At 36.8% G+C, this 26087-nt stretch overlaps 2 protein-coding genes across 4 annotated transcripts in view; both read left to right on the top strand.

The window, feature by feature from the left end:
* The first annotated feature begins 405 nt into the window (after positions 1 to 405).
* LOC108978754 (major royal jelly protein 1-like) lies at positions 406 to 11046 on the top strand. Of its 2 annotated transcripts, none has more exons than XM_018949198.1 (6): positions 406 to 593; positions 8778 to 9226; positions 9308 to 9532; positions 9593 to 9707; positions 9863 to 10049; positions 10221 to 11046. In XM_018949198.1, the coding sequence occupies exons 2-6, from the start codon at positions 8906 to 8908 to the stop codon at positions 10891 to 10893; spliced, it is 1521 nt and encodes a 506-aa protein (XP_018804743.1). In that variant the 5' UTR covers positions 406 to 593; positions 8778 to 8905; the 3' UTR covers positions 10894 to 11046. The 2 variants fall into 2 exon arrangements, with proteins under 2 accessions (XP_018804743.1, XP_018804742.1); XM_018949197.1 differs by having other exon boundaries at positions 8750 to 9226.
* A 234-nt stretch (positions 11047 to 11280) lies between these two features.
* Positions 11281 to 26087, top strand: part of LOC108978718 (guanylate cyclase soluble subunit beta-1) — a 95322-nt gene continuing 80515 nt past the window's right edge. Inside the window, exons 1-3 of one of the 2 annotated variants that reach the window (XM_018949123.1) lie at positions 11281 to 11471; positions 16450 to 17189; positions 20237 to 20310. In XM_018949123.1, coding sequence (XP_018804668.1) covers positions 17187 to 17189; positions 20237 to 20310 — 77 coding nt within the window. In that variant the 5' untranslated portion in view covers positions 11281 to 11471; positions 16450 to 17186. Of the gene's footprint in view, positions 11472 to 16444; positions 17190 to 20236; positions 20311 to 26087 lie in introns of both variants that reach the window. The other variant, XM_018949125.1, reaches the window with a different exon arrangement.

The raw sequence follows: 26087 nt of genomic DNA, 5'->3' as shown, positions 1-26087 counted from the left end.
GTTTCAAATGCAATACGGAAATGTTCGACTAAATGCGAGAATTTGCAGACAACGAGCGCCAGCTTATCAACTCTACAAGCCTCAAGCTTAGTCTAATTAAATGTTCCTAGACACGCATTAGTTTCGCATTAAATTTACCGCTCATTGGAGTGTGTGAATGTCAAACTATTGGCTGCGCCTGCGCGGCGCTTGTCCGCTACTGCATCTGTGTGTGTGTGTGTGTGTGGTGTCGGCAGTGGCTTTAGCTTTTCATTTTGTTTGCAATTGTTTCGCTCGTTTATTTTGCATGTTTGAGCGCTTGTTGTCTGCTTTTGATTTCGCTGTTTTACGCGTGGTATGTGGTTTTGGAGAGCGTAACTGAATTTAACCGCCGCTGAAGTGCATTGGCAAAAGCAGTCGGTTCATGGTTATCGCGCCAAGCTGACGTACGCTGGCTCACGCTGCTCTCACTCTTAGCGCACGAACTAATGAAGGTGAATGGCTTTGGCTGAAAGGACTCGTCAACGTTTGTAGCCAAAATAACGGAAAAACAAATCGTGATATACTTTCTGTGTGACAGTGGTGAAAAACACGATTATTTGTAAACAAAAACTGTGAGTGTAAGAAATGCAAATTTGATAAATAGTGTATATAATATATTTAAGAAAACGATGATCTTGCAATCAGTAAAGAAACGTTCTTCATTAAGCTCCTTTCATGAACATGGCTTATATACATTAGCTTATTGAAGTCATTTGGTTTCTGTTAAACAGAAAACTATAAACAAATATTTTTACCATGTACATATGCATTTACAATTACTTCAATATGACTTAACGAAGAAGTTGATTGCTGTTGGATAAACAGAAGGGCACAGTATCTTTTCGCATTTATTATTAAAACAACGGCTTGTCTTAGCTTAAATAGGACCAAATGTGACCACATGAAAAAAATTCGATTCTAAAATTATCTCGATATATAGCGCTAGTGTTGAAATAATATATATATAAGTGTCTTTGTTTCTTTCCTTGACGAATATTCAGTAAGCCCGCAAGCTCTTCTCCTTGTAATAATTTGACCCTAATGAATTTTTATAAAGCCCACTCAAGACTTATCCAATTGATCTGCCAAATGTTTGCAAATCATCCAAAATTGTTATTGTAAAATGATAGACTTTAAAGTAACTCTAACTCTTGCGAAATATATGTAGGTTGTTTGCTGCCTCTTCAGTGAAAGCAACAATTGCAATAAGCACTTTATGTCAGCAACAACATCAATAAAGCGCGCCACATGACACTTAATGTCAACCTAAGTAAGTTTAATGGTTTCCTTATGCGTTAGACAAGACTGTAAACAAATAGCTATCATTAAAATAATAGGTGTAAATCGGAAATCAAATAGAGCCGCACACGACTGTGCAGCAGCGTCGTTACATGCATTTGATATGCTAAAATATTTACAGATTTTTCCGAAGCGGGCGACAGATTTGCAAATCTAATAAATGCCGAAACCCGTTCGCTTCTGATCGCGAATTTACCAAATCAACGTCAATGGCAACCGATGGCGTATGTGTAAATTCGTAATCATTAAATGTGTGAGGCATAACTGGTCAAGTGATCACACGTGCAGTCATTAAAGTTTTGCATAAGGTTTTCGGAAAAACTTGTTCGGCAAATAGGCGGATAATTTCAAAAACTCAAAAAGCACTCGCGTGCCGCAAAGACAACAAATGTGCTCTGACTCCAATGAAGGCAACGTGACGTGATGGAATGCCTAAGCGGCATGTTGACGTATGAATAACGATTTGTTTCCTCTTCGTGATTAACGAGTGACTAACGTCTTTATTAAGTTAATCATTTTGATTTTCATTTTTATACCCTGAACAATATATATATAGTTTGTCACGAAGTTTGTAACACCCAGAAGGAAGCGTCGGGCACCCTATAAAGTATGTATATATATAAATGATCAGTATGTTGAGCTGAGTCTATTTAGCTATGTTCGTCTGTCTGTCTGTCCGTCTGTCTGTCTGTATATATACGAACTAGTGCCTCAGTTTTTAAGATATCGTTTTGAAATTTTATACACGTCATTTTCTCTTCAAGAAGCTGCTCATTTGTCGGAACAGCTGATATCGGACCACTATAACATATAGCTGCCATACAAACTGAACGATCAGAATCAAGCTCTTGTATGGAAAACTTTCACATTTAACAAAATATATTCACAAAATTTGGTATGGATTATTTTCTAAGACAACAATGTAATCTCCGAAGAAATGGTTCAGATCGGCTCACTGTAGCATATAGCTGCCATACAAACTGAACGATCAGAATCAAGCTCTTGTATCGAAAACTTTCACATTTGACGTGGTATCTTCACGAAATTTGGCATAGATTACTGCTTAAGGTAACAATATAATATCCGAAAAAATTGTTCAGATCGGATTACTATAGCGTATAGCTTCCATACAAAGTGAACACATATGTAGTTACTAGCATAAATGCTCGTGTGAAGGGTATTTAGCTTCGGTGCAACCGAAGTTAACGTTTTTTCTTGTTTTTACATGAACTCACTAAATAATAGCTGTTAATTGACATCAAGATTTTAGACAAGCATTTCGGCAACTATAAATTAATTACACACATGCAAAGGCATACGGAGTAGATATGTGGCGAATTCTCTCCGATATACGAAATCTGTCTCATTTAGGAGGTCGACACATATGACCTGAGTACAAAATCAACATTTTTGAAAGAGGTTATAGTTTCCACGATCGAGATGAGTTGATATTTTTATAATATTAATAAAATAAAAATAAATATTCACTGGACGGAACGTCTTTTTTAGAACAAAGAATATATGGGCCCATTCTGTATGCAATGAGATCTTATATAAAATAGTATTTATTAGTTTGTCCTCTCTGCAGCGGAGCTGATATTAAACGGCTGAAAACGTGATAAACACTAAATCTTTTCTCTCTCATAATAGCAGTAGGGGTTGAAACAGCTTAAACTGCTTTGTTCTACGTGTTTCGCAAACCCACCAATTTTTTTGTTTAGAAATCTAAGACATTGTTGGAAAACCAAAAATAAGTGCTCACTGTGCCGAGAGCTTATACTCTATAATTAACAAACTTGTACACAACAGCTATATTTCACACCCAACACGAATACCCAATATCAATTAGTTGAATATTTTGCTCGTAAACTCGCTTTAATAAGCTTAAAGTGGCAAATATGAGAAAACTAAAGCGCCAATTCAAATTGAATTTTTCATACTTTTGATGACTTAATTTCCATGCAACCTCCATTAGGCACTATTAACATGTGTTGAATTTTGTCAAAATAACTGAGTTCGGGCACTTTCGGGCGTGAGCAAACAGACAATAAATGTGAAAAGCCACAATTACAGCACGATACAGGCATTTATGCATTTGGCGAATGCAAACAACTCATGCAAATGATATTGCTAGTGAGCAATATCGTTGGCTATGAGCCCCTCCCGCCTAAACAAGCTGCACTCTAGAACTTCTGTTGGAAAAGAGCGACAGAAGTGTCCGCTTAATCTGCCGAACTAGCTCGTGTTTTTCAAAGGTTCGAAGAAAATAAATATTTTCGCTAAATTCATTTCAATAACAGGTTAGCTCAGTCGCTAAGCCATTCACTTGTTTTCAACAATTCTCATTTACATGACAATTACGTGGAGTGGTGCGCGCCTTCTTTTTCATATGTAAATTACTTTTGATTTCCAGCTCTTGGTTGATATAAGACGGCTATTTGCTGTTTACTCTAACAAAACATTCAATGCCGGACCACCGACAACCTTTGAGGCATTAAGCTAATTTTTTGCAGAGTTTAGTTGAATGAGTGCAAATTTAAATGACATTTGAGCAAGATAACAGAGGGTTATGTACACTTCTTTAGACTTGAAGTCGCTTGAGCTCCATAAATGTATCATTTTTTTGCACAGCTTCAATGAGAAAGATCATCTAATACCGTTCCATGTGTTATAATTTAATACAGTTCACATTAAACTGTGCTACAGTTATCTCAGCTCTTCACCAAACATCTAATGTTTTCTTAAATCAATATGAATTCTAATTGTGTATTACATACTCCACGTATGTACTTATTTGAGCTAAGCCGTGTTTCATTCATGGCGATATCTTGGAAAGTCATATTTTGATTTGTAAAAATTACGTAATTTGCCACCCATGGCTTAAATTAAACGAATCGTATTTAAACCGGAATTTGTGTTCTCACGGAAGAAATGGTGTAATCAAATGTAAGGATGAACGAAGTTAATTTCACTTGTATGACTAACAAATGACAAGGTTTCGTGATTTCTTTCAGGGTTTTAAGCGAATTAATATGAAGATTATACCTCACCGTGCAATACAAAAATCGCACGGAGCAGTTAAATGCGAAGTAGTGTGGGATTAAATCAATAAATGACTCTTACAATATAAGTAGATTAGCTATAAACCACAGTGAGCCTTAATCATTTAATTAAATGAAAACATGAATTTCCTTTTAAAACAAATTTGAAGAGAGCTTGTGATTATAAAGCAAATGAGCCTGAATATCTGTAACTAACCCAAGCACACATACAATAATGCTTGATTAGGTTTTGTGATTCTCTATCATCTGATCATAAAATTTTTTCTTGTGTAATTTTAAAACTGCAGCAATTAAATAACCGCTGAAATGTCCGTGCACTACTTACTAACTGCCGTTACTGTCGTTTCTCATGTGCCACAGCTCATGCTAAAAATCTGCCGTTTAACTAAACGTGGTTAATATTACTTTGTTATTCGTTTAATAACGTCCATTGTTCGTGTGCTGATATATACACTTAGTAGCATAAAGTAAAACTCAAGCAATTAACTCCGAAATAAATGCACACATATCAATTTTCCTTGGGCTCAAGACTCCGTCCCGCTGTTTTAGTGGATGTACTTTATTTTTTTTTTTTTGTAAGGCTCAGTACACCTGATGTTTACCCTATGTTTGTTCAATTAAATTAAACTGCAGCGCATAGCTTAGGAGTAGTTTACCAGCTCAAAATTTTCAGCATATGATTTTCGGCACAAACGGCCACAAGGATGTCAGAGAAAAAAAAACCACAAATACAAAAAACAACAAATATATGTTAGACGCCAAAACTGACATATAAAAACTTGAAAAACAATCGAACTACTCAAACTTTAAATTTGAATGTTGTGGCGCGGTGCTTCAGTGCTGTGCACAAACTCAAACTCCGCGGCAAGCTGCGACAGTCACGTGCAGCCAGTGCCGGGGCAATAAAGCGAGCACAAATGGAGCTACCGCGAAACAGTTGGTTAAACGCCTACAGCTTCAGTTCGCTGGCCGGTCGGTCACGCTACAATGTGTACATATTTACTTATACGTGAGTCATGAGAGGTTTGCAAATATCGAGGCTTTTGATCTACTTATGTAGGTCGATCCAATGGGTATGTATGTAAGTTGTTGCTATGGCTTTTGTTTGTCATGAGTTATCGAGTTAGCAATTTATCTCTACTCGAAGTGGGGCATTTTCAAGCACAACTTCTCGTCCAAAGTCACTCAAGTTATTGACAAAGCTTTTTTTATATTATATTTCGACTTGAACCACCAGTCCATGCTGCAGCTTTAATTTCTTGTTCATATGAAGTGAATGTCTTCTAAGCGCAGTAATGAAAGGATGTTTTATAAGAACACCAAACATACGTACCGGATTGTATAAACATAAATCTATAGCTATTTCCCAATGGAAGCAAACGTACTGGTTACCTCTCTACGGTAGAAAACGAATTGCCAGTTTCGAGACGACAGGTGAATAATTCACTTCAAGTATTTGTTTCAATGTAATAAATTGAAATTATAAAATATATTCGATTCATAGTAGCCTGACAGCTGTCATTGTTGGTATTGCTTCATTGTCTCCGCCTCAAAACACTTTGCACTGAGACATATCCATCAAGCGCAGTTCACACAACGTTCGATACCCAAGAAATACCTGATATTGAAGCCCACAGGTGCGGTCACAACGTTTAGATTTGCGAATATTTATTGCTCACTCTAATTGGCTTAATTTATACTATATATAGTATGTTTAACATAACATATATTTGAAGGTAGAGCAAGCGCACACACGACCTGCCGCAATTACTTTATATAAAAATAATAAAATATCAATACAAGTATCTCTCACAATTCAAATAATTATAAGCAATTTATTGCACAAAATAGAAAATCGTTCCTTTGCGGCATAAATAGAGCATGGCTGAGCTCAATTCTTAAAATATGTAATTATACATATTTGCATATATGTATGAAAACATTTTTAACTTTTATTTTTATTTTATTTTATTAGTAATGAATTCAATGTAGAAGGCGGCCACACATTGTGCACTCAGAAATATGAAACAAACTTCTATTATTCATTAGGGAAACCTTGCAATTCTGAACTATTTAAGACTTTTTCTTTTACCAAATGTTGAAAAGTTTCTCTTCTAGATAATGTCTGTCAATGTTTGGACGTCAATTCAATAATTCTTATTTTAATTTATCATAAGTATCATCGTGTTTTTTCCTTTGAACTAAGTCCTTGTCGGTCGTTATAATTATTTCATATATTTAAGGATTAGAACTAGGTGTATTAAGTTTTCGGAATGTTTCTTTTCTCTTCAAGAAACTGCTCATTTGTCGGAAATGCCGATATTGAAAAATACTGACCGCATCTACGACTCTTCACGGTCTTCGTGTACACTCAGCTTTTACTGCTAGATTTTCTTATCAGAGTGCTGTACGTGGTCTGTTTGATCGAGTAACATTCAATAATTAATCCTGAGTAATAACACACATTCTTTATATAACGTGAATTTTCGTAACAAAGTTGAAAGATTTATAAACGTTGTTCAGACGTAGGTTTCTTCATGATGAAATAATAAACAATAGTGCACAAAAATAACATGACAGCTTGACACGACTGACGTGTGATCTGTCAAAAAAAAAAAGAAGAGGCTATTGGAAAAGATAGCTCTACTTGGATCACCGGTTACAACTAAAGTTAATGCTTTTTGTTGTTTCTGTTACAATCAGCAATAGCAGTTGGTGATCAACAACTTCTGCGACTCGTCATTACTGATAAAAAGCCTCTTTATCTCGTATATAGTTTGGATATATCTCACTATTTAAAATATCTCTATTCTAACATTACAGTACCATTGTTATAAAAATATTTTCATATTGACAACAGTTTTGCATTCAGCTATAAATAATTTGGAGCAGTTTTTCGAGTTTCAATGGTTTGCCCTGCAGAAAGCGCATCATTTTCCAGAAAAATAATATTTCCCCATGGAAGTAGAAAGTGGGGCTCTGATATCGAGAAACAATAGCAATGGATACACACATATACCCATGTCAATATTTGTATGAAAGTTTCCATTTTCAATGTTTACTGAATTGGTGAGCCAAAAAAATTATAATTTATTGGATTGCTTTTTGTTAATTTTTGGGAAATACGCTGAATGCTAGTGTTATTGTAAATATGTACGTATTTTTCATGCACATGTGCTTATCTCTGTATGAGCGGATTCGTCTGCTCAGCACGCGCCGCAGGGGTTACGTGCAGTCAGTGCAGTCTGTGGTCAATTGAAAATTGCGATTTGAACGAAACGTGCGCTGAAGTGACCATACGCACATACAAGTATTTACATAGTCACACCTCGGTGCGTAAATATGTCTACGCCGTTTATGCTCATTGAGCGCATGTAATTCGATGAGAGTGCAAGCTGGCTGTGTTTCCGTCCACGATACATTAAATGATATTATTTGAGTTACACAAGTATGTACATACATACATTTACATAATACATAGATATGTGTGGCTTTCAACAATATTTCCGTTTGTGCCTTGTCTCTTACAACGAACAAATTGCCCGAGATAAGTCTCGGTGTGAATGGTTTGGCTTCATCGCGGCGAGCAAAATGTGTTAAATTGCTAATATTATGATTGGATGATCAAAATTGTTTAAATATAAAAAAACAAAAGACAAGTGCTTATTTGTTGGAGTAGTATCTGGTCTCTGTTACACTTGTGTTTGTGAAAATTTGCTGTTCAGTCAATTTATCATTTTTATTTCACTTAACTGAAATAAAAGTCATTGTGTAATATAGTATCAACAAAAAAAATTAAATAATAATAATATTAATATTAATAATGATATTCTAACCATTGTCTCACTATAAACAACAGTGGAAATAAATAAGTCTCAAATAGGGTATACAAATCGATAGTATTTAAGCTATAGACCATAGGAAAACATTTTGTTTCACATAAGTAGTATGTTGGGAGTAATCGGAACTTTCATAATTATCAAAAAAATCTAGCATGGTTAGGCTTTTCAAACAAACGGTGTCAAAAGGTATAATTTGCAAATAGTTGTGGTTTTTGACAGAATACAAATCCTCAGACTTTAGAAGAATATTCAAACCAATTCTAATATTTTTGGCATATTGTAATTTAAGATAAGTAACTCCATGCTGGTAGATGTTTCAGTGAATTCACTTTCGCTTTTGCCGAAGCTCCTTTTAGAGAATGGTTCAAGCTTTTTTGAAGAGCCACTAAAATTAAATATGTTATTAAATATAAAGGCAATTAGTTTGCTATGTTAATTGCAATCGGGCCACTGACTATATATATAATATTTAGCCATTAAAAGAACTATTTAATTTGTGTAACCAATTAACTCACCAAACAACAGTCGTTTATATTGTATATGGTGCCGATAGTTAAAAGCGCAGCTGTCAAAAACTCTGTCACTGCTTGCCATACACCAAATCAGCGAGGCGTTTAATCGGCCCGACACAAGCATTTTCCACAGGAAAACGTCGTAAACTAAACGTATGTTCGAACGAATATGTGGCGCGTGCGCACCGGTTTCATAGTGACACTGCTGATTGTCCACAACGTGTTGTTTGGCGGGTTTAGGCCGGCACGCTCTCTGGCCGTGCGATCCAATTTGGAAATTGTTAAGCAATGGAAGCTTTTCTCGTATGCATTTCCGCAAAATGCACCCGTCTCCGACACCAACTACTACAATCCGCTGACTATAGTGCCAACGAGTATGACAGTGGGTTATGATCGGATTTACATTGCTACACCCAAACTCTTTGCCGGCGTGCCGACAACCGTCAGCTATGTACCGAAGGTGGACTACAGCGAGTCACCGATCTTGCGTGTAAGTGCTGCATTGACTGCCGCAATCAATGAAAGTTACACATTTTTGCACTTTAACTCAACAATTCACGTTAATTTGTAGTCTTACCCCGACTGGTCGTATACGGTCAGCGGCCGCAGCTCGTTCAACTGCAGCGATTCATATTTGGTGTCGGTGTATCGCATGCGCATCGATTCTTGCAACCGTTTATGGATCTTAGACGCCGGTGTCTCACGCACCTTCGAAGACTCCGAGCAAACTTGCCAACCCAAAATACTGGTATTCGATTTGAATACAGATCAAGTGGTTCGACGCATCGACATTCCAGTGAGTACCTTCAAGACGCAGTAGTAGCGTTAATATTTATTGGGAAATGTTCATTTACAGGGAGATGTCTTGCGCAACCAGTCGATCCTCGTCAATCTGATCATTGACGAAACGACATCTATTTCAGGAACATGCGACGATGTGTTTGTCTACATCGCGGATACTGTAAAACCTGGTAAGTTTGAAGCTGCAAAATTACTCACATTAATAGCATTTGCATGGAATTATTTGCATATTTAAAGGAGAGGATATTGATGCTCTATTACTAATCTGTGTTAAGAAGATTGATAATTATTCATTATATTTGAAATCATTTTATTTATTGGTCAGCGATAATTGTGTACGACGGAGCACGTGATATGATGTGGCGGCTCTCACACCCGGCTATGTGGCCCGATCCCGATCTGGGCTTGGTACAAGTGCTAAATGACCGGTTCTTCATTATGGACGGCATTATTGGTTTAGCTTTCGACACAGTAAGCGGAATACTTTATTTCCAACCACTGGCCACGGACCGGTAAGAGTTTTTAAATTCTTCATTCAATAAAATTAGATTAAGATATAAATGAAATTAATATAAATATATAATTTATAAATATTACACTTTATACCGAAGAGATCAAAATTTAATATAGAAATTTTTGACAAGAATAAATTAGCTTAATTTAAATTGCATACATTTTTGCAGCATCTTCTCCATTACCAAAGATGCTCTACGCGCTGGACCACGACGTTTGCATGACATTTTGCCCATACGCTTCCTTGGTAAAAAGTCCTCTCAAGGTCTTCCACTATACCTTGCGCCACAGGATGGAAGCCTGCTCTTCAGCCCGGTAACGGAAACTGCGATCGTGTCTTGGAATCCACAAACAAAGCAACAGGCGGTGCTCTTCTACGACGTAGATGCGCTGCAGTTCGTGGCGGATATAAGTGCATCACCATGGGAGAGTGACGTAGTCTATGCCATGTCCTCGAAATTTAACCGCTTCACACTAGAAACGGTAAACAAAGATGAGATCAACTTCCGGCTCATGCGATTCAAGTATCCCAGCAAAAGTGCGGTATCCTCGCAGCGGCTCTTCACACCCTCTGCTCAAGCCAGAAGCCCTCTCTACAATAACGATGATAATTTGAGTGCTTTCAATAGCACGGGTTACAGGAGTGGAGTCGCGCGATTAGTACCAACCCATACTCCGGCCTACAGCCTTGAACGGAGTGAAAAAATTTATCAGTTCCAGGGCGTCAAAAATGGTCTGCATGCGTTCAGCGGAAACAGTGCGCCGGCAGCGGCTAACATCTTTCAGCTCAGTCAGCTCGGCCATCTGGGCTACAGCTACAGTCTGGGCCACAGCGGAAACTAAGTGAAGTATCTTCTTTTATGAATCACGAGAATGTAATAAATGTACGAACTACATTGGTTAAAAATTTCATCTGTAAATATTGTTGTTAAATTATGCTGGTGATTTATGATTTCTGTAAGGTTAGGCAAATAAAAATCATTTTAAAAAATTAAAGAATCGTTCCAACTTTAGTTTAACATCTGCAGTGTGATTGCGGCCAAGCGATGGTGTTCTGCCCTCCTGGAATCGTCCAATTCTCTTTGTAGAAATTAAGAGTACTTGTGCGCTTCCAACTGCGCATGATTAGTAATTCGACGACTCCTTTCTGATTTCGGCTCTCTTATGCTCCCAAAAGCTTATCATCCTTCAACTGCCGAACATCCTTTTGAGTCGCAAATCGTGCTGCAATATTTATAGTGCAAACTGCATGGAAAATCTTCAGTCGTTGACGGCTCTTTGATGTGCGAATTACCTCTTTAACGGGAAACAGTGCCAAACGAATAAATATAATATTGAAATTAAAAGTACACAATATCCAAATATTTAAAACGGTATTATACCGTTGGTGAAAGTTTTCGTCGGTTCGGTCACTTAAAGACGTAAGCTGCAAGGCATCTCTCCACAATCTGCGCGCTTTTCCTACTTACGAGTGCACGTCGCGTATACGCCACCGTAACGCATTAGGGCGTGTGATAAGATAGTTCCACACAAACTGTTAACAATTGTGAATACACAGAGGGCTCAGGCTTCATTTTAAGCAGTTAGTGAATTCCGATTGAAGACAAGAATGTATAGATAGCAACAAGTTAAATCAAAGGGCTAAAATGTCAGCTGAAACATAAATAACATAAAAGAATATTTAATAATTGTGTTGCATCTTTGCTACAAAGTAATGGAGAATTTTGAATAATCAGACACAGAAATTATATAAAAAGCAAGTTTAGGTAATTTGACAATTTCAAAATTGTGCGCTCATATACATATACAAATAAGAGTCCGCCAGATACTGTACTGAAAAAGTAATCACAATCTGAACGTCTCGAACTCTCCTAATTTCAAGATGAATTTCCTTAAGGCATGAGGAGCTCGGCTCGGTAGAGTAATGCTGCATATTGCCTAAGAAAAAAGTACTGTGTTTTGTTATACTATGTGTTCTTACAAAGGGCAAAGAACACACTGTTTTAACTAAATATATGCAAATGAGACAATGAACTTTGACAAAGAGTGTGACTAAATTCATTTAATTTGCTTTCCTCAATTAGATCTACAAAGACTATTAGTGTTTCTGGTGAATAACCGACAGCTTAAGGTTACTTTCTCCAATAAAAAAAAAAATAAATAAAAAAAAATAAAAAAAACCGTGCATGCATGAGTAAAATAATAAAAAAATTCTATTTTAATTATTTTGCCTAGAAAAATTCTTTTCCAAACTCTAATTTGGTTAAAGTGATCATCACTTTAAATTATTTAACGTTGCTATGTCTCAGATGTGCATGTGCTTGTAAATTTTTCAATCTCAAACTGTCATAACTATCGGTATTGTCGGCGCAATAATAATTTACCTCTCCATTTGCTGAACTATGAAAGTCATTTATCATCGCTCAGTGTTTACTCGAATCGAAACGCAAGCAGGGTCTATAAAATTAGATGATAATCACAGAATTAGCTGTAGCTCGTCTGCCGACCATTGAATACTCGCAAATATTGTAGCAACAAAGTTTATTTTGTTTGCAAAACCGTTTGTTAGCTCCAGCGACAGCTCAAAGCCAATTGTCCGCTTCACTTAACAATAACACCATTCCAGCTGTTCATACACCCCCGCGCACACACACATGGAAATAATTGACAAGGTGGTCTTTGTACTCGACTACTTGCTGGCACATTGCCGTTGTTATTGCCGTCGTTGCACTGTTCACTTGTCATAGGACATTCAAGAAGGCACGATGCTAGGGCTCATATGTATTTACCTCTGATACCATGCGCCACTAAGTTGAACTACGTACAATGCACTCACATATATTCATATGTAAGTGTGGGTGCGTGGGAATATGTAGTTGTTTACATTTGAACACTAATGCCGCCTGTTTATGTCATGATAGAACAGTCGCAACGCTTGCTTACACATTTAATCGCACCACAAACATTTTTTGCACGCTTCGCTTTCCCCACACTCCTCAAAGGTCACCAATGCCCCACGCTTGCATTTAAAATGTGCTCCACTTGAGTCGTGGAGTGCTCCCGAGTCAAGAGCAACACATATGAAATTTGAAATAAGAGTGCTGGATCATAGCCGCCAACTAGACAGAACTCAGGCTGCTCCTTCAGTTATTTGCGGAATTTTAATTTTGAAATTGGTTTCATTGTTAAAAGTAAGCATTTGGGGTAAGCGAGTACCAAACTTGTGGTGTGTCGCCACAAATTAGATTTTTGAAACTAGTATCGATTTCATGTTGTTATATTCATAACCGAAAATAAAATGTTTCTTTCTTTGGGAGAGAAACTGGTCCGCTTTTGGATTCCAGTGGGACATTGTGCAAAGAACTTTGAACGAGGCCAACTAGGTCCGCAGATGTTGTATATTATACTACTTAAATGGATGACTTCTTTGGTAAATCAAATATGTAAAACAAATTCACATACCACTAGGGAAAGGAGGTAAAATTGCAACGTGTAACAAAAATTGAAACTTTTCATTACGCATATAAATAAATAAATTACCTTGCAAAATATTTATATTAGAAGTGAACAGAAAATATTGATAAGACGAGAATATAAATTAGCTGATTATTTTATTTGATTTATTGAAACGAGACCCTGCGCCCCTTTCCATTCGACATAACATGTTTGACGCTCCATTCGTTGAGTCTAATTTTCGTTGACTCGGTCGAGAATTTCGACAGGAAACTGGCGAATGGCACGCGAAATGTTTTGCTTCAAGGCCTGACTCGCAGCGGGATTGTCCGCATAGACTTTAGACTTTACATATCCCCACAGGAAAAAATCTAATGGTGTGACATCACACGTTCTTGGTGGCCAATCGACCGGCCCAAAAAGTGAAATTTTCTGCTCGCCGAAGTGTTTTCTCAATAAATCCGTTGAATAATGCGATATGTGGTAAGTGGTACTGTCTTGTTGAAACCGAATGCCGTCGAAATCACGAGCTTCAATTTCAGGCACCAAATAGTCGGTTAAAATGGCGCAATAACATTTTTAAAGAAATGACAGCTCTTGAATCTCTTCAGCTTGTTCTCGTCCAAAATCCGTTAATTTTGTTTATTTATATACCCATTGAGCCAGAAATGTGCCTCTTCGTTGAGCAAAATTTGCCACGAAAATGTCGGATCTTTGTGAAACTTTTCTATAGACCAAAGAAGGAAGTGATGTCGTTTGAAAACTATCGATTAATTAATGCTAGGTCTCAAGATAGGCGATGGTTTGCGAACAGTACACTCTGCAGGCCTATTAGTTTGACCATAAGTTGAGCGAAGCGCATTGAACACATTCTATACAGAACTTGAATTTTCGTAAGGAAGTTCAACCATTAAGACACATCTAAAGTGTGAGCTGTCAAAGTCAAAAAAGGACCATTGAAAAAAGTACCTCAACTTGTACCTCACCCATTATATACTATATCTATCTCGACTAATTGTAGGTGTTACAAACCACCACTAGGTGAACAACAATAGTATACACATTAGCAACATATTGCTAGAGTATGAGAAACTTAGATTTGTAGTTGATCATGTAATTGAAAAAGTTAGCTTTTTGAAAGCGTGTTCAACCTTGGAGTTCAGATTTCGCTTTTCATTTCACGAAAACTTCATTATGTTTTATTTAAAGCTGATGCTTATTAGCATATTGAGTCATTTCCCAATCTTTTTTCGGGAAGATGAAAAATGTTTTGCTGATTGTAAATGTTAATAAAAAAGCACCATGAAAACCTCCACATGTTCTTTCATACATTTGGTTTCATAAAACCAAGGTTCAAACAAATTTCTAACTGAAATCGCAAAAAAAATGCTTCAAGGAAAAAACACGAAAGCTCTGACAAAAATGGTTTATGGTCTGATTTAAAATGCGATAATTTAGAATCTTGCACTGAGTGAGATGTCTGTTCGAAAAACAAAGCTGAATACTGAAATAGGTAGAAAGTCAGTGTGACAAATTCAAGCAAAGAAAGTGTTCACATTAAATCGTTGACTTTGGCGTGTGGCAGCTTTTGGTTTGTTTGGTCATATTTGGCCACACCTTAAATATGTTGCCACACGAGCATGAACATGCATATACATACATATATACATATATGAACATAAATAGGTGGAAGCGTGGCTTTGTGCTTTACGAAGAATTGGCTCAATTTCAGGCAGCCACAACGAACTCGCTAAGCCAAAGGAACAAGCGCTAAAGACTCGCCTGTTGTTGCACACCATTTGGCAGAGTAGGTCATTGACAACCACCGAGCCGTTGTGAGCTATTGTGTGGCAGCAACAACAAGCAACAAGCAAACAGTAGGTTCATAGCAACATGAGTAATGCGGCACAGGCAACAGCACCGCTAACAATAACGTCAATGTTCTACCATAGCTATACATACGTATATGCATACATGCATATGTGCATTCGTATATATTTGTTGTACTTGTAAATGCTATGAGCACTGTGGAAGTTTACATGCATATGTAAGTAAGTAAGTATGTATGTACGTGTGTGTAAGTGTTTTAGTGTCGGAATGCTTTTTCTTGATTTATTCGCATCCTAAGCGCCAGCAGCAACAACCGATGCAACGTTTGTATATGCCACAGTGGTCACACACCTGAAGGGTGTAGATATGTCTTCCTCAGAACACCACTTGTACTTGTTCATATGATTTTCCACACGAGCTTCCTCATGTAAAGAATAATCCAGCGCAGCTCTGGCAACATACTTCTGTATGCTTACATACACATACACACATACATGCATACATGTGCTTTTGTATGCATGTATGCATGAAAAATCGCACGTCTAAGGCCGCTGAAATTAACACGACGAACTTGCTCACACAGCGACCGAAGGGAAAAAATCGATTTTTTAAACGCGAAAACAAAATTTAAAAGCGCACCAAAGGGAAACGTGCAACCAAGACAGTCTTTTTTGCCAAAAGCATACCCGAAATAGTGAAGAGAGAAAAATGTGTTTGAAAACAGGTGGAAAGAATTTAAATTTTTGTTTTAAATGATTTACTAATTGGTCTTCGACTAGGCCAAAATACTTCTGTGTCGGTGAAAGCGTTGCTTGAGTAACATTTTGAAGATATTCAATTCGTCCAATGCTTACACAAATCATTTTATACAGTCAGGAAGTGCCAAAGGAGCTAATAGGCATATCTAATTTAGAACAGAATGATCGGGCCAGCAAGAGGCTTTCTAAGCTTAGCTGGCCAAAATACGCATTAACAAAGAGTAAACGGTGGGAGCCTTCAGGCTGTCGGGAAAATAAATTTTAATTATTTCTACAACTCTGCTTTTGATGTCCTTCTGACGGATGGAGTAAAAAAATACATAAAATAAAGTTTCATTTTTTATTTCACCAAGAAAAGAAATCTTCAGGGCAATTTGAAAGTAAGAGTGTAAACTAAATCGAAAGCAATAGAAAAGTTAAGAAAAACGCAAATAAAAACAAAATAAAATAAAAAATTGCGACAAAACTGGAGTGAGAGAGAGAGAGAGAGGGAGGGAAGTGCATGCAAATGAGTTGAAAAGCTTTCCCTAGCCAAAGCACTGCAAAAAAATAGTGAACAGTTCGCCGTTCCATTGAAGTCACCGATAAAAAAGCGGTGCATAGTCTTTCCGGCCTGCTTGAAACAAAGCAACAACACAAAACATGACGTGAAGTGAAGCCGGAAAATCGCTGAAACCGTATCGACCCGTCGGCTTGAGTGTGCAAGTGCAAAATGCAATGGTGAAAATAAACATTCGTTTATTTTTTTGTGTGCGAGTGTAGTCATAGTTAAGTCTGTCTCGTCATCACGTCGCTTATCGCTCGTTCCGCGTGCCTACTCGCCGGTGTGGCTCAATAAAGTGACGAAAATCCTCTCGGTCTCGACATATGCGCGCGATAGTCAGTTCGCGCTCAATTGTGCAAGTGACTCAACAAGTGGGGCACCGATTTAAACTCTTTGTTTTATAACCCTGAAATGGGCATAATATAATATAAGAAATACGAAGCTTACCTGCAGACCAAAATTGAATTTATGCACAAGCATAAGTTCCAAAAGCGGAGCAGTTAAATTTACGGAGTTTCCATCATCAAACGATTTAGCCACACCAATCCAAAATGGTTAGTGATTGCGATTTTAAACAAATATACGGTTTTCTTATTAATTTTAAAGTTTTTTCATTTACTTTCAAAACACATTTTTTGAGTTCATCATATTCTACTCAGATCCCTTTTCTACATATCTAATATATCAAGAGTAATTGATGAGGTTTTTTATTTTTGCTTGAAAAGTGGATTATTTCAATCACAAATGAACGAAGCGCTAATTTTAAGTTCTTCCGAGGATTAGGTTTATGCGGTTGCTAGAATTTAAGATATCAGACAACTTCCGGAATAGCTCACGTCGTTTTTATTGATCGAGATATCCTTAAAAGTTGACCGAAGCGGCAGAAATTTATAGAAAGCTTTAAACCAACAGCCTGACGGCTCTCTCTGCGTTTTCAACTCGAACCTTTCCCAACAACATTCCTTAGATTTATACAAATATTTCTGAATAGATTCTAAAATCTGAAATAACATAAAAAATTTGCTGCTTTCCCTTAAAACAATGAAGTTTTCTTGTCCAGAAAGGTTGCCAACAGAAGTCAATAAAATATGAAAGAAATTACAGGCAAATAAAAAACTACAATCCAAGCGGATAAAGTCAAGCCAAGCACTAATCACGACAGTGACAAAAGGAGTGCTAAATAAAGCAAAAGTGACGTCAGGTCAAACCGATAATGACTGCTTACGCTCAGGGAACGCGCGGTTTGCACTAGCCGGCGGGCTGCACAACTAGCCATTCCATGTGAACACCTTCAAGGATTTCCGCAATCAATTCGATTGGATGTGGTAGAACACAGACCATATACCATACTAACATATGTCTGTGCATTGGTGCCCACATTCAAAGTCATGAGGTAAGCAGTGAGCTCGGGATTAACGCCCGCGCCATAGGCCACCGTTTGCGGCGGAGGAGCTGTTTGTGAATGGAAAATTGCGAAAACTCTCAGCGCATCATTGAGAGGGCGAGGCAGAATACACAGCTTATATACTAGTATATCATATACACACACATATATATACGAATATAGAGTTTATTTGTGTTCGTAAAAGTTTAAGCGTCCTCGGCATGAAGGGAGAGTGCTTGCGGTCTACGTTCGGATTTTAGTTTTGTTTGTTTAGTTTAAATTTTCACATAACTGTTGTAATATCGAAGTTGACAGGGCAAAATGATTTCGCGCTTTTGTATTTCTTGTTTCTTGTGGGTCGTCAGTGTTGTTGCTGTTTGCGGTTGTTGGCAGACACATTAAGCTTTAATAAATATTTATAATTCATACTCTCGACGGGCATTAATGCGTTCATATATGTATGTGTGTGTGTGAGCATAAGCGGCCAGAAGGTATGAATAATTCACTGAGCGACTGAACAAGCGATTAAGCAGACAATCTACGCTTCTGCCTTGAACTTTTTGCTCGCGTATTTGTTTTTGTACGTTTTCAATGTCAGTAAACAGCGTTGTGGGCTAATAATAAGTGAGAAATGATGAAGCAAATTAGACGGCTGACGGTTTTTCGCCGCCGAGATTTAAATTTTACATCTTCCATCTACTAGCCATTGGCCCTCACAGTGCAGAAACATATAAAATTTTACCCTAAAAGTGTAGTTAGCAGCAGTGAAGTTGTGATTGCTAAACTTTGGAGTTCGTGAAAGGAAGTCTTCATTCCTGAAATCAAATGTAACTGCAAAAATTCGTAAAATATTGGGTTTCATTCAAATCACACAATTATAAATATACCACATCAGAGCAATTTTACACAGCACACTTCGTAATTCCACCCACTAAAGTGCAGTTTTGTACATTTAATTTTAAGCTGTCCTCTAAGCTATTATAGCACAGCAAACCGGATGCAAGTGCATAGCGTGCTTACAATCATTTGCCGGATATAATGATATTGACTTTGAAAACAATAAATACAAATTTGCATCGGAACTTGCATCATCTGCTCTGATAATTTAATTTACGCGTATTTAGAGCCATAAAAAAGTTCTTTTTAAATTCGATTTTATTTTTCGATATTTCAGTCAACCGAAACAACTTCTTATCACAACAACTCATTACCAAAAGGACCTGTGATAAAATGTTGGAGCACCATTTTTTCAAAATTAGGCGTTTTTAAAGATTAATTTTCAAATCGACGAAAAAACGAACCAGCAAAAAGGAAAGGATTCTAAAGTAAAGAAAACTATAACCAATCTTCAATCCACAAAGAATAATTTTTCATTTTAAGCGCCGCATAAACCGTTAGTAGCATTTCTGCGTTATCGATAAAAGTGAAAGAAAAAAACGGCTACCAAGGTTAGTTTAAAAGCTGCCAGGCGGCAATCCATTTTCGGTTGAGTGCGATTCAAAGCAGTCCAATAAACACCTGCTTTTGTGTGTCCAGTGGTGTGAAGATGAAGATCTTTATCGGCTCAGCGTCCGCAACGCTGCACGAAATCCCTACCGTTGGAAGTCCAGCAACACAAAGGGTCAAGTAGGTCCGTGTCTATGGGAAGAGAAAGCGTGCTTCACACCTTGAATGGCGCATGAACGAGCGCAAATGCAATACTATTGGATAAAGAAAATTACATCAGTTAAGTGAAATATGATGCGAAATGGCGAAAGTCATAAGAGAAAAATAAAAAGCTGCCACATCGGATTCCATGCCGCCTACTTGACGCAAGCTGACGCTGCTGCAGCAAAGTTTATTTGATTCCACTTGGAATGGGGGAACAGTTTTTTCTTTTTTGTCATTTGCGTTTGTATGTCTGTATGTATGCACATAATTATATGCCATTAGAATTTCAGTTCTCTTTCCATTCGTTTCGCATTCACACTTTTGATAAATTAATTAATTTTCCACAGACACTCTAAGTGGCTCACTGCTGATGTTGGATTTGTTGTCGGCCCAACCACCGCACTAAAGCGAGGTCCTCACACACACACACACGCACACACACACACAATTCTAAATTCGTGAAACTTTTCATTTCGCCTAGTTTATATTCCACACTTATTTGCCTAAGAGCCGTTTCTCCTAGTGCTTTATCAAAAATAAATGTATATTTCCTCCCCTACTTTTCAGTATGGATTCGTTAATTACGCCTTGGAGCTGCTCGTGCTGAAAAACTTCGGTGAAGAAATATGGGACCAAATAAAGTAAGTAAATTATGTCAATATCTCTCTACTCACAAATAATTTCAGCTAAACCATGCTAAACATATGGGCTGAGGGCGTGCCGTTGTTTATAATTATTAAACCATGACTCGAAAATTTTTTGGAATTTAAAAGAAATTTCTACAAAAAATGTTTAAAGAGACATAACAACAAATACAAATTTAATGGCGAGTATTTTTTTATCAATCGAAAAAATATTCTATGGCATTTATTTACATATCTCCACAGAAAATGTCTAATGGTGTGATATCACACAGTCTAGGTGGCCATCGACCGGCTCCAAACGTGAAATTATGTGCTTAGAGAAGTATTCTTTTAATAAATACGTTGATTAATTCGATGTGTCCACAGCCGTCGGGAACACTCTCAGCCACGGCTGCTATTTATTCATCCCTGCGTGCTAGACAATGCATATTCGGTCGAATATTACCGAATAATGGATGCTGGATCTCAAGTTCAGTAGACCATAAATTGAACGAACCGCGCGTAACACATTCCTTATAGTAATTAAATTTGATTTGTGCGATTTGTGAATGTTGTTCATGTATAAGTCTTTTCCCGATGAAGTGCCAAAAATACTGAACAAAAGTAACATGACCTCTTGACATGACTTACGCGTGATTTGTCCAAACGAAGCCATTGAAAAAAGTACTTTTAGTTGGATCACCCGTTAGAACTATAACAATAATAGAAAGAATATCATGAAGTTGCTTTAAACCGGAAAACTTTTGTAAAGTTCACTATCAATCTTTGTAATTGAAATTGCCCTAAACCAGACATTTAATTTGAATTTCAAATGATAAAATCATTTGCAACAAAAAATATGCAAATCATCTTTTTTTAAGAGGATAATTGACACGCATTCCCTTTTCAACAACTCAAACTTTCTATGAAAGATTTGTCGTTATTGCTACGGTTTTTTTTTTGGCATTTAAGTCATGTAGCCCGGACGGCATTTTTCCATTTAATTGGCCATATTTTGAAACTAAATTCAAAGTAAATATACAAAGTATAAATATATGTATATATATCTTATATATGAATATGTCTTTTAGCTGTATTTACACCAAAGAAATTAGACTGCCACTGCCCACTTATAGTGTGGATATCATATACTTCCAAGTAGTGGAATAATGAATCAGACTAAATATTCCTTGATTACATTTTATGAAGAAATTGACATGGCAACCACATGCTTTCAAGTAGATGGAGTTCTTTCACTTTAATATACATATCCTCACCTAAAATGCAAAATAACGTAACATCACTTTTCCTAAGTTTACAGGTGAAGGGAAAACGACATAAACAAACCACTCACATTGAAACAAAATTTGAGTTGTGGTTATAAAATGGTTGTACTCGCATAATATATTGGTTACCTGACACCACGGAATATGAACATTTTATGCTACACACCATATAATCATAAGAAATAAAAACTAAATTTTGATTTTTTGTTGATACGTTGTTTTGCATTTTAGATGACGTTATGTGTAAAAGTATTATATATATTACATACATTATTTGAGTAGAAATTGACCAGCTTAAGGGAGTCTACTGCGTAGGCGCAATTTCATTTTGACTTCTTCGTGATTTCTGCATAACTTATCACACTTTTCCATAAATTCAGAAATATTTTGTCCGTCTGCAGACACACAGACTATTGTGGCATTGCTGATTTTGCAAACTAGCAACCTAAATCGAAGTATTCGCATTTACTTTTACATTTTTATCTTTCTTTATTGAATATGTGTGCACACCAGTGAAAACATGTTTTCAGAGAATATATTTATGCCAATCTTTATATTCTCAAAATGATTGCGAAAAGCGTAAAGAGAAACGACATTTGTTAATGTTTGTATGGAATTCAGAAGAAAAACTCGTCGCTTTCCTTCGCACTTAAATTTGTGAAAATATTTCAAAAAACACAAAAGTTTGAGAAACTTTTTCATTATGCCCATTAAAGCACGAGAGTTTCCATTAAAAGCATTACCAGAGGTGTGTAAAATATCCACAACAAACCAAACTTTTTGCGGTAGCTCTCGGCTTTCAAGAGGAAAATAATTAAAGAAATTATACCCAAATTTGTGGAGAGTTAGAGAAATGGGCATTTTATGAATATGAATTGCATTCCAATTAACTAATGAAGTATTTCCTTTCAACTTTTACGTTAGTGACAAAATTTTGTATGAAAATGAATTAAAAGCATAAAGGTAAAGAAAGTTTTGTTATCCGTAAATCTTTGTAAAACTATGAATCATTTTTGAACGTTGTCCTTTGCAACACAATTTCGTAAATTCATGGCAGTGGTCAATTGAGCTTGAAGTTGGAACGATCATGAAACCCAACTAGACGCAAGTAGGCACAAGCAAAACTACATATACTTAAATATAAAGCAACGTGGATTACACTGCGTATAAGTAACCTCAGTGTTTTCAAGCCCAAACTGTGTACTTGTTGCAAACTTTGCTGGTACAAATCGGCATATTAAGTTATTATATGTGTGTCTGTTTTACGTGCTTGTGCTGACTATGCGACGCTATTAATTTGCTTTCAGTTTGCCTAAGGGATAATCCTCATCAATTCCAACAAACGGCAGCAGCAAATAAACTGCAGCGCTTAAGTACGAGCAATGAACTGATAGATTTCCGTCGTCACAAACACATACTACTTTGGCTTTTTCGTATTTGTGAGGAAGTTCTTGTCATTCGTACTTTGGTTGGTCGCTGCTCAAGGCATGAAATTGCTACCATAAACACGTTCTCTGTCGGCCGACCTGACGCGCAAGATCTACTTATGTATTATTTATATTTAGTTTGTATTTATGTAAGCAGGAAAGGTGGCTTTAGTAGGCAAATACAATTACCTGGTCGTGTGCTCGGAGATCTCCACACACATATGTTTATCTGGGCAGTGTAAGTAAATATTATTTCACCAGGATATAAGCGAGTGCGCCGCGCCAGAGTAGTATGTTCGCTTTGCACACTTATTTCCAGTAAACAAGTTCATTAAGAGAGCAGACATATTTATGACGCGCACACTTTAATAAATATTTATTGAGTATAGGTATTCTTTCCTTGCTAAATTAAAGTTGAAAGCGAAAATATATTATCAATTACATAATTGTCTACGCCTATTTGGCTTATCAAGTTACGGTCTATGGAGATGGTACAGCAATAACGGGAGATTATAATAAGCCTGTGGTTATTCATAGAATTCTCTCCATGGGCCATTCGCCTTCGTAATTATTGCTTTCGTTGATTATAACAATATGCAGAACCTTGTATTTTTGGGTTTGATAGGTTGAGTGTTGGAAGACCAGTCTTTAATAAACGCTGTGTCTGAGGTTGTTATAAGGATAGAAAAAGAGAGTTCACAGCAGCTCGAGGCGAACAATTCAAAAATGAATAAATCTCGATTTGGCTTCTACAAACCTCTAAGGAAACCAAAAAAAGTTGAGCGTTTACATAACATTAAAGAATTGACAAAGGAGCATTAATATAAACATTTCAACGAGCATACACGCATACATTCATCACAGTTTTATAAATATACAGCTTCAATAAGCATAAATTGTGAGGTTGAGAGTAGAAAAACGTGTGCCTAGATTTATGCCGTTTGAAGGGAGGCTAGTGCTTATGTTTTCGCAAATGTTTGTCCAACATCCGGGCTCACGGAACTCCACATCCGGAATGCAAAGAAGGTGGAAAATTGTTTATACGCAAGGCAGCCGTGTCGCTCCATCGTAGGCATTTATCATCATAGAGGTATTTGTTATTGTATGAATTATTTTTTGCGTTAGCCGGAAGGCAAATATGCCACAGTTTTACGCGGTCGCACACTCAAATCGGCTTAGCTAAAAAACAAATAAATTCAGATCAAGGACTTGCGAAATTTTAGGGAAGAAGCCTAAAATCAATCCCTCTAAAGAAATGTGCAAGGAATCTAGCATTAGGGATGGGTTATTTGTATGGGCGAATATAGGTAACGTCCGGCCAATTAAGCACTTTTAAATATATACATTTATGACCACAATATTTTATATGCTACAATTACTAAAGCGAAGCATATAAAATAAACACATACAAGGATATGAAAAGTTTGACGCTCGCAAAAAAGTTTCTTTGCATGTCTTATAACTTTTATCTTTCGCATTTTTTCACTTCCTCAAATTGCACTCGGCTTGCAGCGGCTTTTATGTTTACCCATTCGCGCGCACTCTCACAGAGTAATATAATATAATATTATTTTACCGAGTTTGCCTTTAGTGGTCGCGGTGAACGCATACACAAACATACGAGGCAGCCACATTTTTTCGTTATATTTTGCTGTGTGACGAGAAGTTTTCACCAGTCACATGTTGTGTGCGCCACATGACAAAGAGAATTTAAAGTCATATCGGCAGATAATGTGTCACATTCACAGACGTGGCCATTTTCGTTTTATTATTCTTACTCTGAACTTATAGTACATATATATATGTATATACTTGAGGGCTTTTTTGGTGAAAAGGTAATTAAATAGTAGGCTCTGGAAAAAAATTTGTCGAAGAAGAATTTGCTATTCAGAGAGAAAAAATAAATGTATAGTTAGTACAAAAAATTACTGAATAACTACTACAGCATATATAATCACTTTATTTTTACGAGTTTACAACAATCAAATGAACTCACGAGAAAGGTAAAATCGAATAGATAGGCAGGCAAAAAATTTTCCACAATAAAAAGCCAGCAACCAGCACTTGCATATATTATGCATTACTTATCATTTGCTTTATAACGGGTTTTTCAATCAGGGCGCTAACAAAATTAAAAAAAAAACAACAAATCCGATTTGGAGTATCCACAAAACTCTTTATTCTAGTGAAAATACATTCAATGTTATTATGTATGGAACTCGACTTATATTGCATGGCCACCGCGGAACCCATATTCAAGCATAAATCGGCCGATGCTGCTGCAATTTCATGTTCGTGTTCGTGTAGATTGCTGCCAAACCACTAACGCATATTGCGCTTATTGACAAAGCCACTCAGCCAGAAATGATGATGATTTTTCAATTAAAATTCGGATCTTTTTTAAGTTGTGGCTCAGCCCAATTCGCGAACGCAGGACGATTCTGGTAGTCAAAATTCGCCACAACGACGTCACTGGGATAACCAACGCTTGAGAACAACGTGTGGGAGACTGATTTGGGTCTTCCTCAATTGAGCATCAGCAATAATCTCGACACTACCTATTGAAAAACCACTTGCCAATATAAAGTCAATCGGATTTTTGAATATATTATCTTCTTTTTTAGCATGCTGTGAGTGAATAAAAATAAATTTATGGAACTTTTGCATGGAAGAAATGCATTTAAGTTTGCAGAGAATCATAAAATATAAAAAAAAATCCAACCAGGATTTCGTTTCCTGCACAATTAAGCTTAAATAATACAAAAAGTGGAAAACCATTAATATTTTATCAACAGGAATGTAACTTTTGCATCGTTATACACACACATACTTCAACTTCAAAACGTGTGACACTAGAAAATTCCTGAATAATACTTGTTCAATAACTTTCACAGTTACAAAAGCACTTTCGGCGAACAACTGTGTAGTGAAGTTCTTAGCGCTGTCACACACACCAACCTGGAGGTGAGGGTCTCACCAAAGTGCATCCAAAGTGTAGAATGCCAGTGCCAGGCATTTCAACTCTTTAAAAATGCACGAGTGCCGCCTGCTGTGCTGTGTGTGTGTGTGTGTGTGAAAGCAC

Source organism: Bactrocera latifrons, unplaced genomic scaffold, assembly GCF_001853355.1.
Source record: "Bactrocera latifrons isolate USDA-ARS-PBARC rearing strain unplaced genomic scaffold, ASM185335v1 scaffold_126, whole genome shotgun sequence".
Lineage (NCBI taxonomy): Eukaryota > Metazoa > Arthropoda > Insecta > Diptera > Tephritidae > Bactrocera > Bactrocera latifrons.
Note: the sequence above shows the minus strand (reverse complement) of the source record. Positions and strands in the feature narration are given on the sequence as shown.

Excerpts from the sequence above, each read along its gene's own strand:
- LOC108978754 (XM_018949198.1), top strand. The coding sequence starts at position 8,906 with ATGTGGCGCGTGCGCACCGGTTTCATAGTGACACTGCTGATTGTCCAC. Across the intron at positions 9,533-9,592 it reads TTCGACGCATCGACATTCCA|GGAGATGTCTTGCGCAACCA; the intron begins GTGAGTACCTTC and ends GTTCATTTACAG. Across the intron at positions 10,050-10,220 it reads CAACCACTGGCCACGGACCG|CATCTTCTCCATTACCAAAG; the intron begins GTAAGAGTTTTT and ends ACATTTTTGCAG.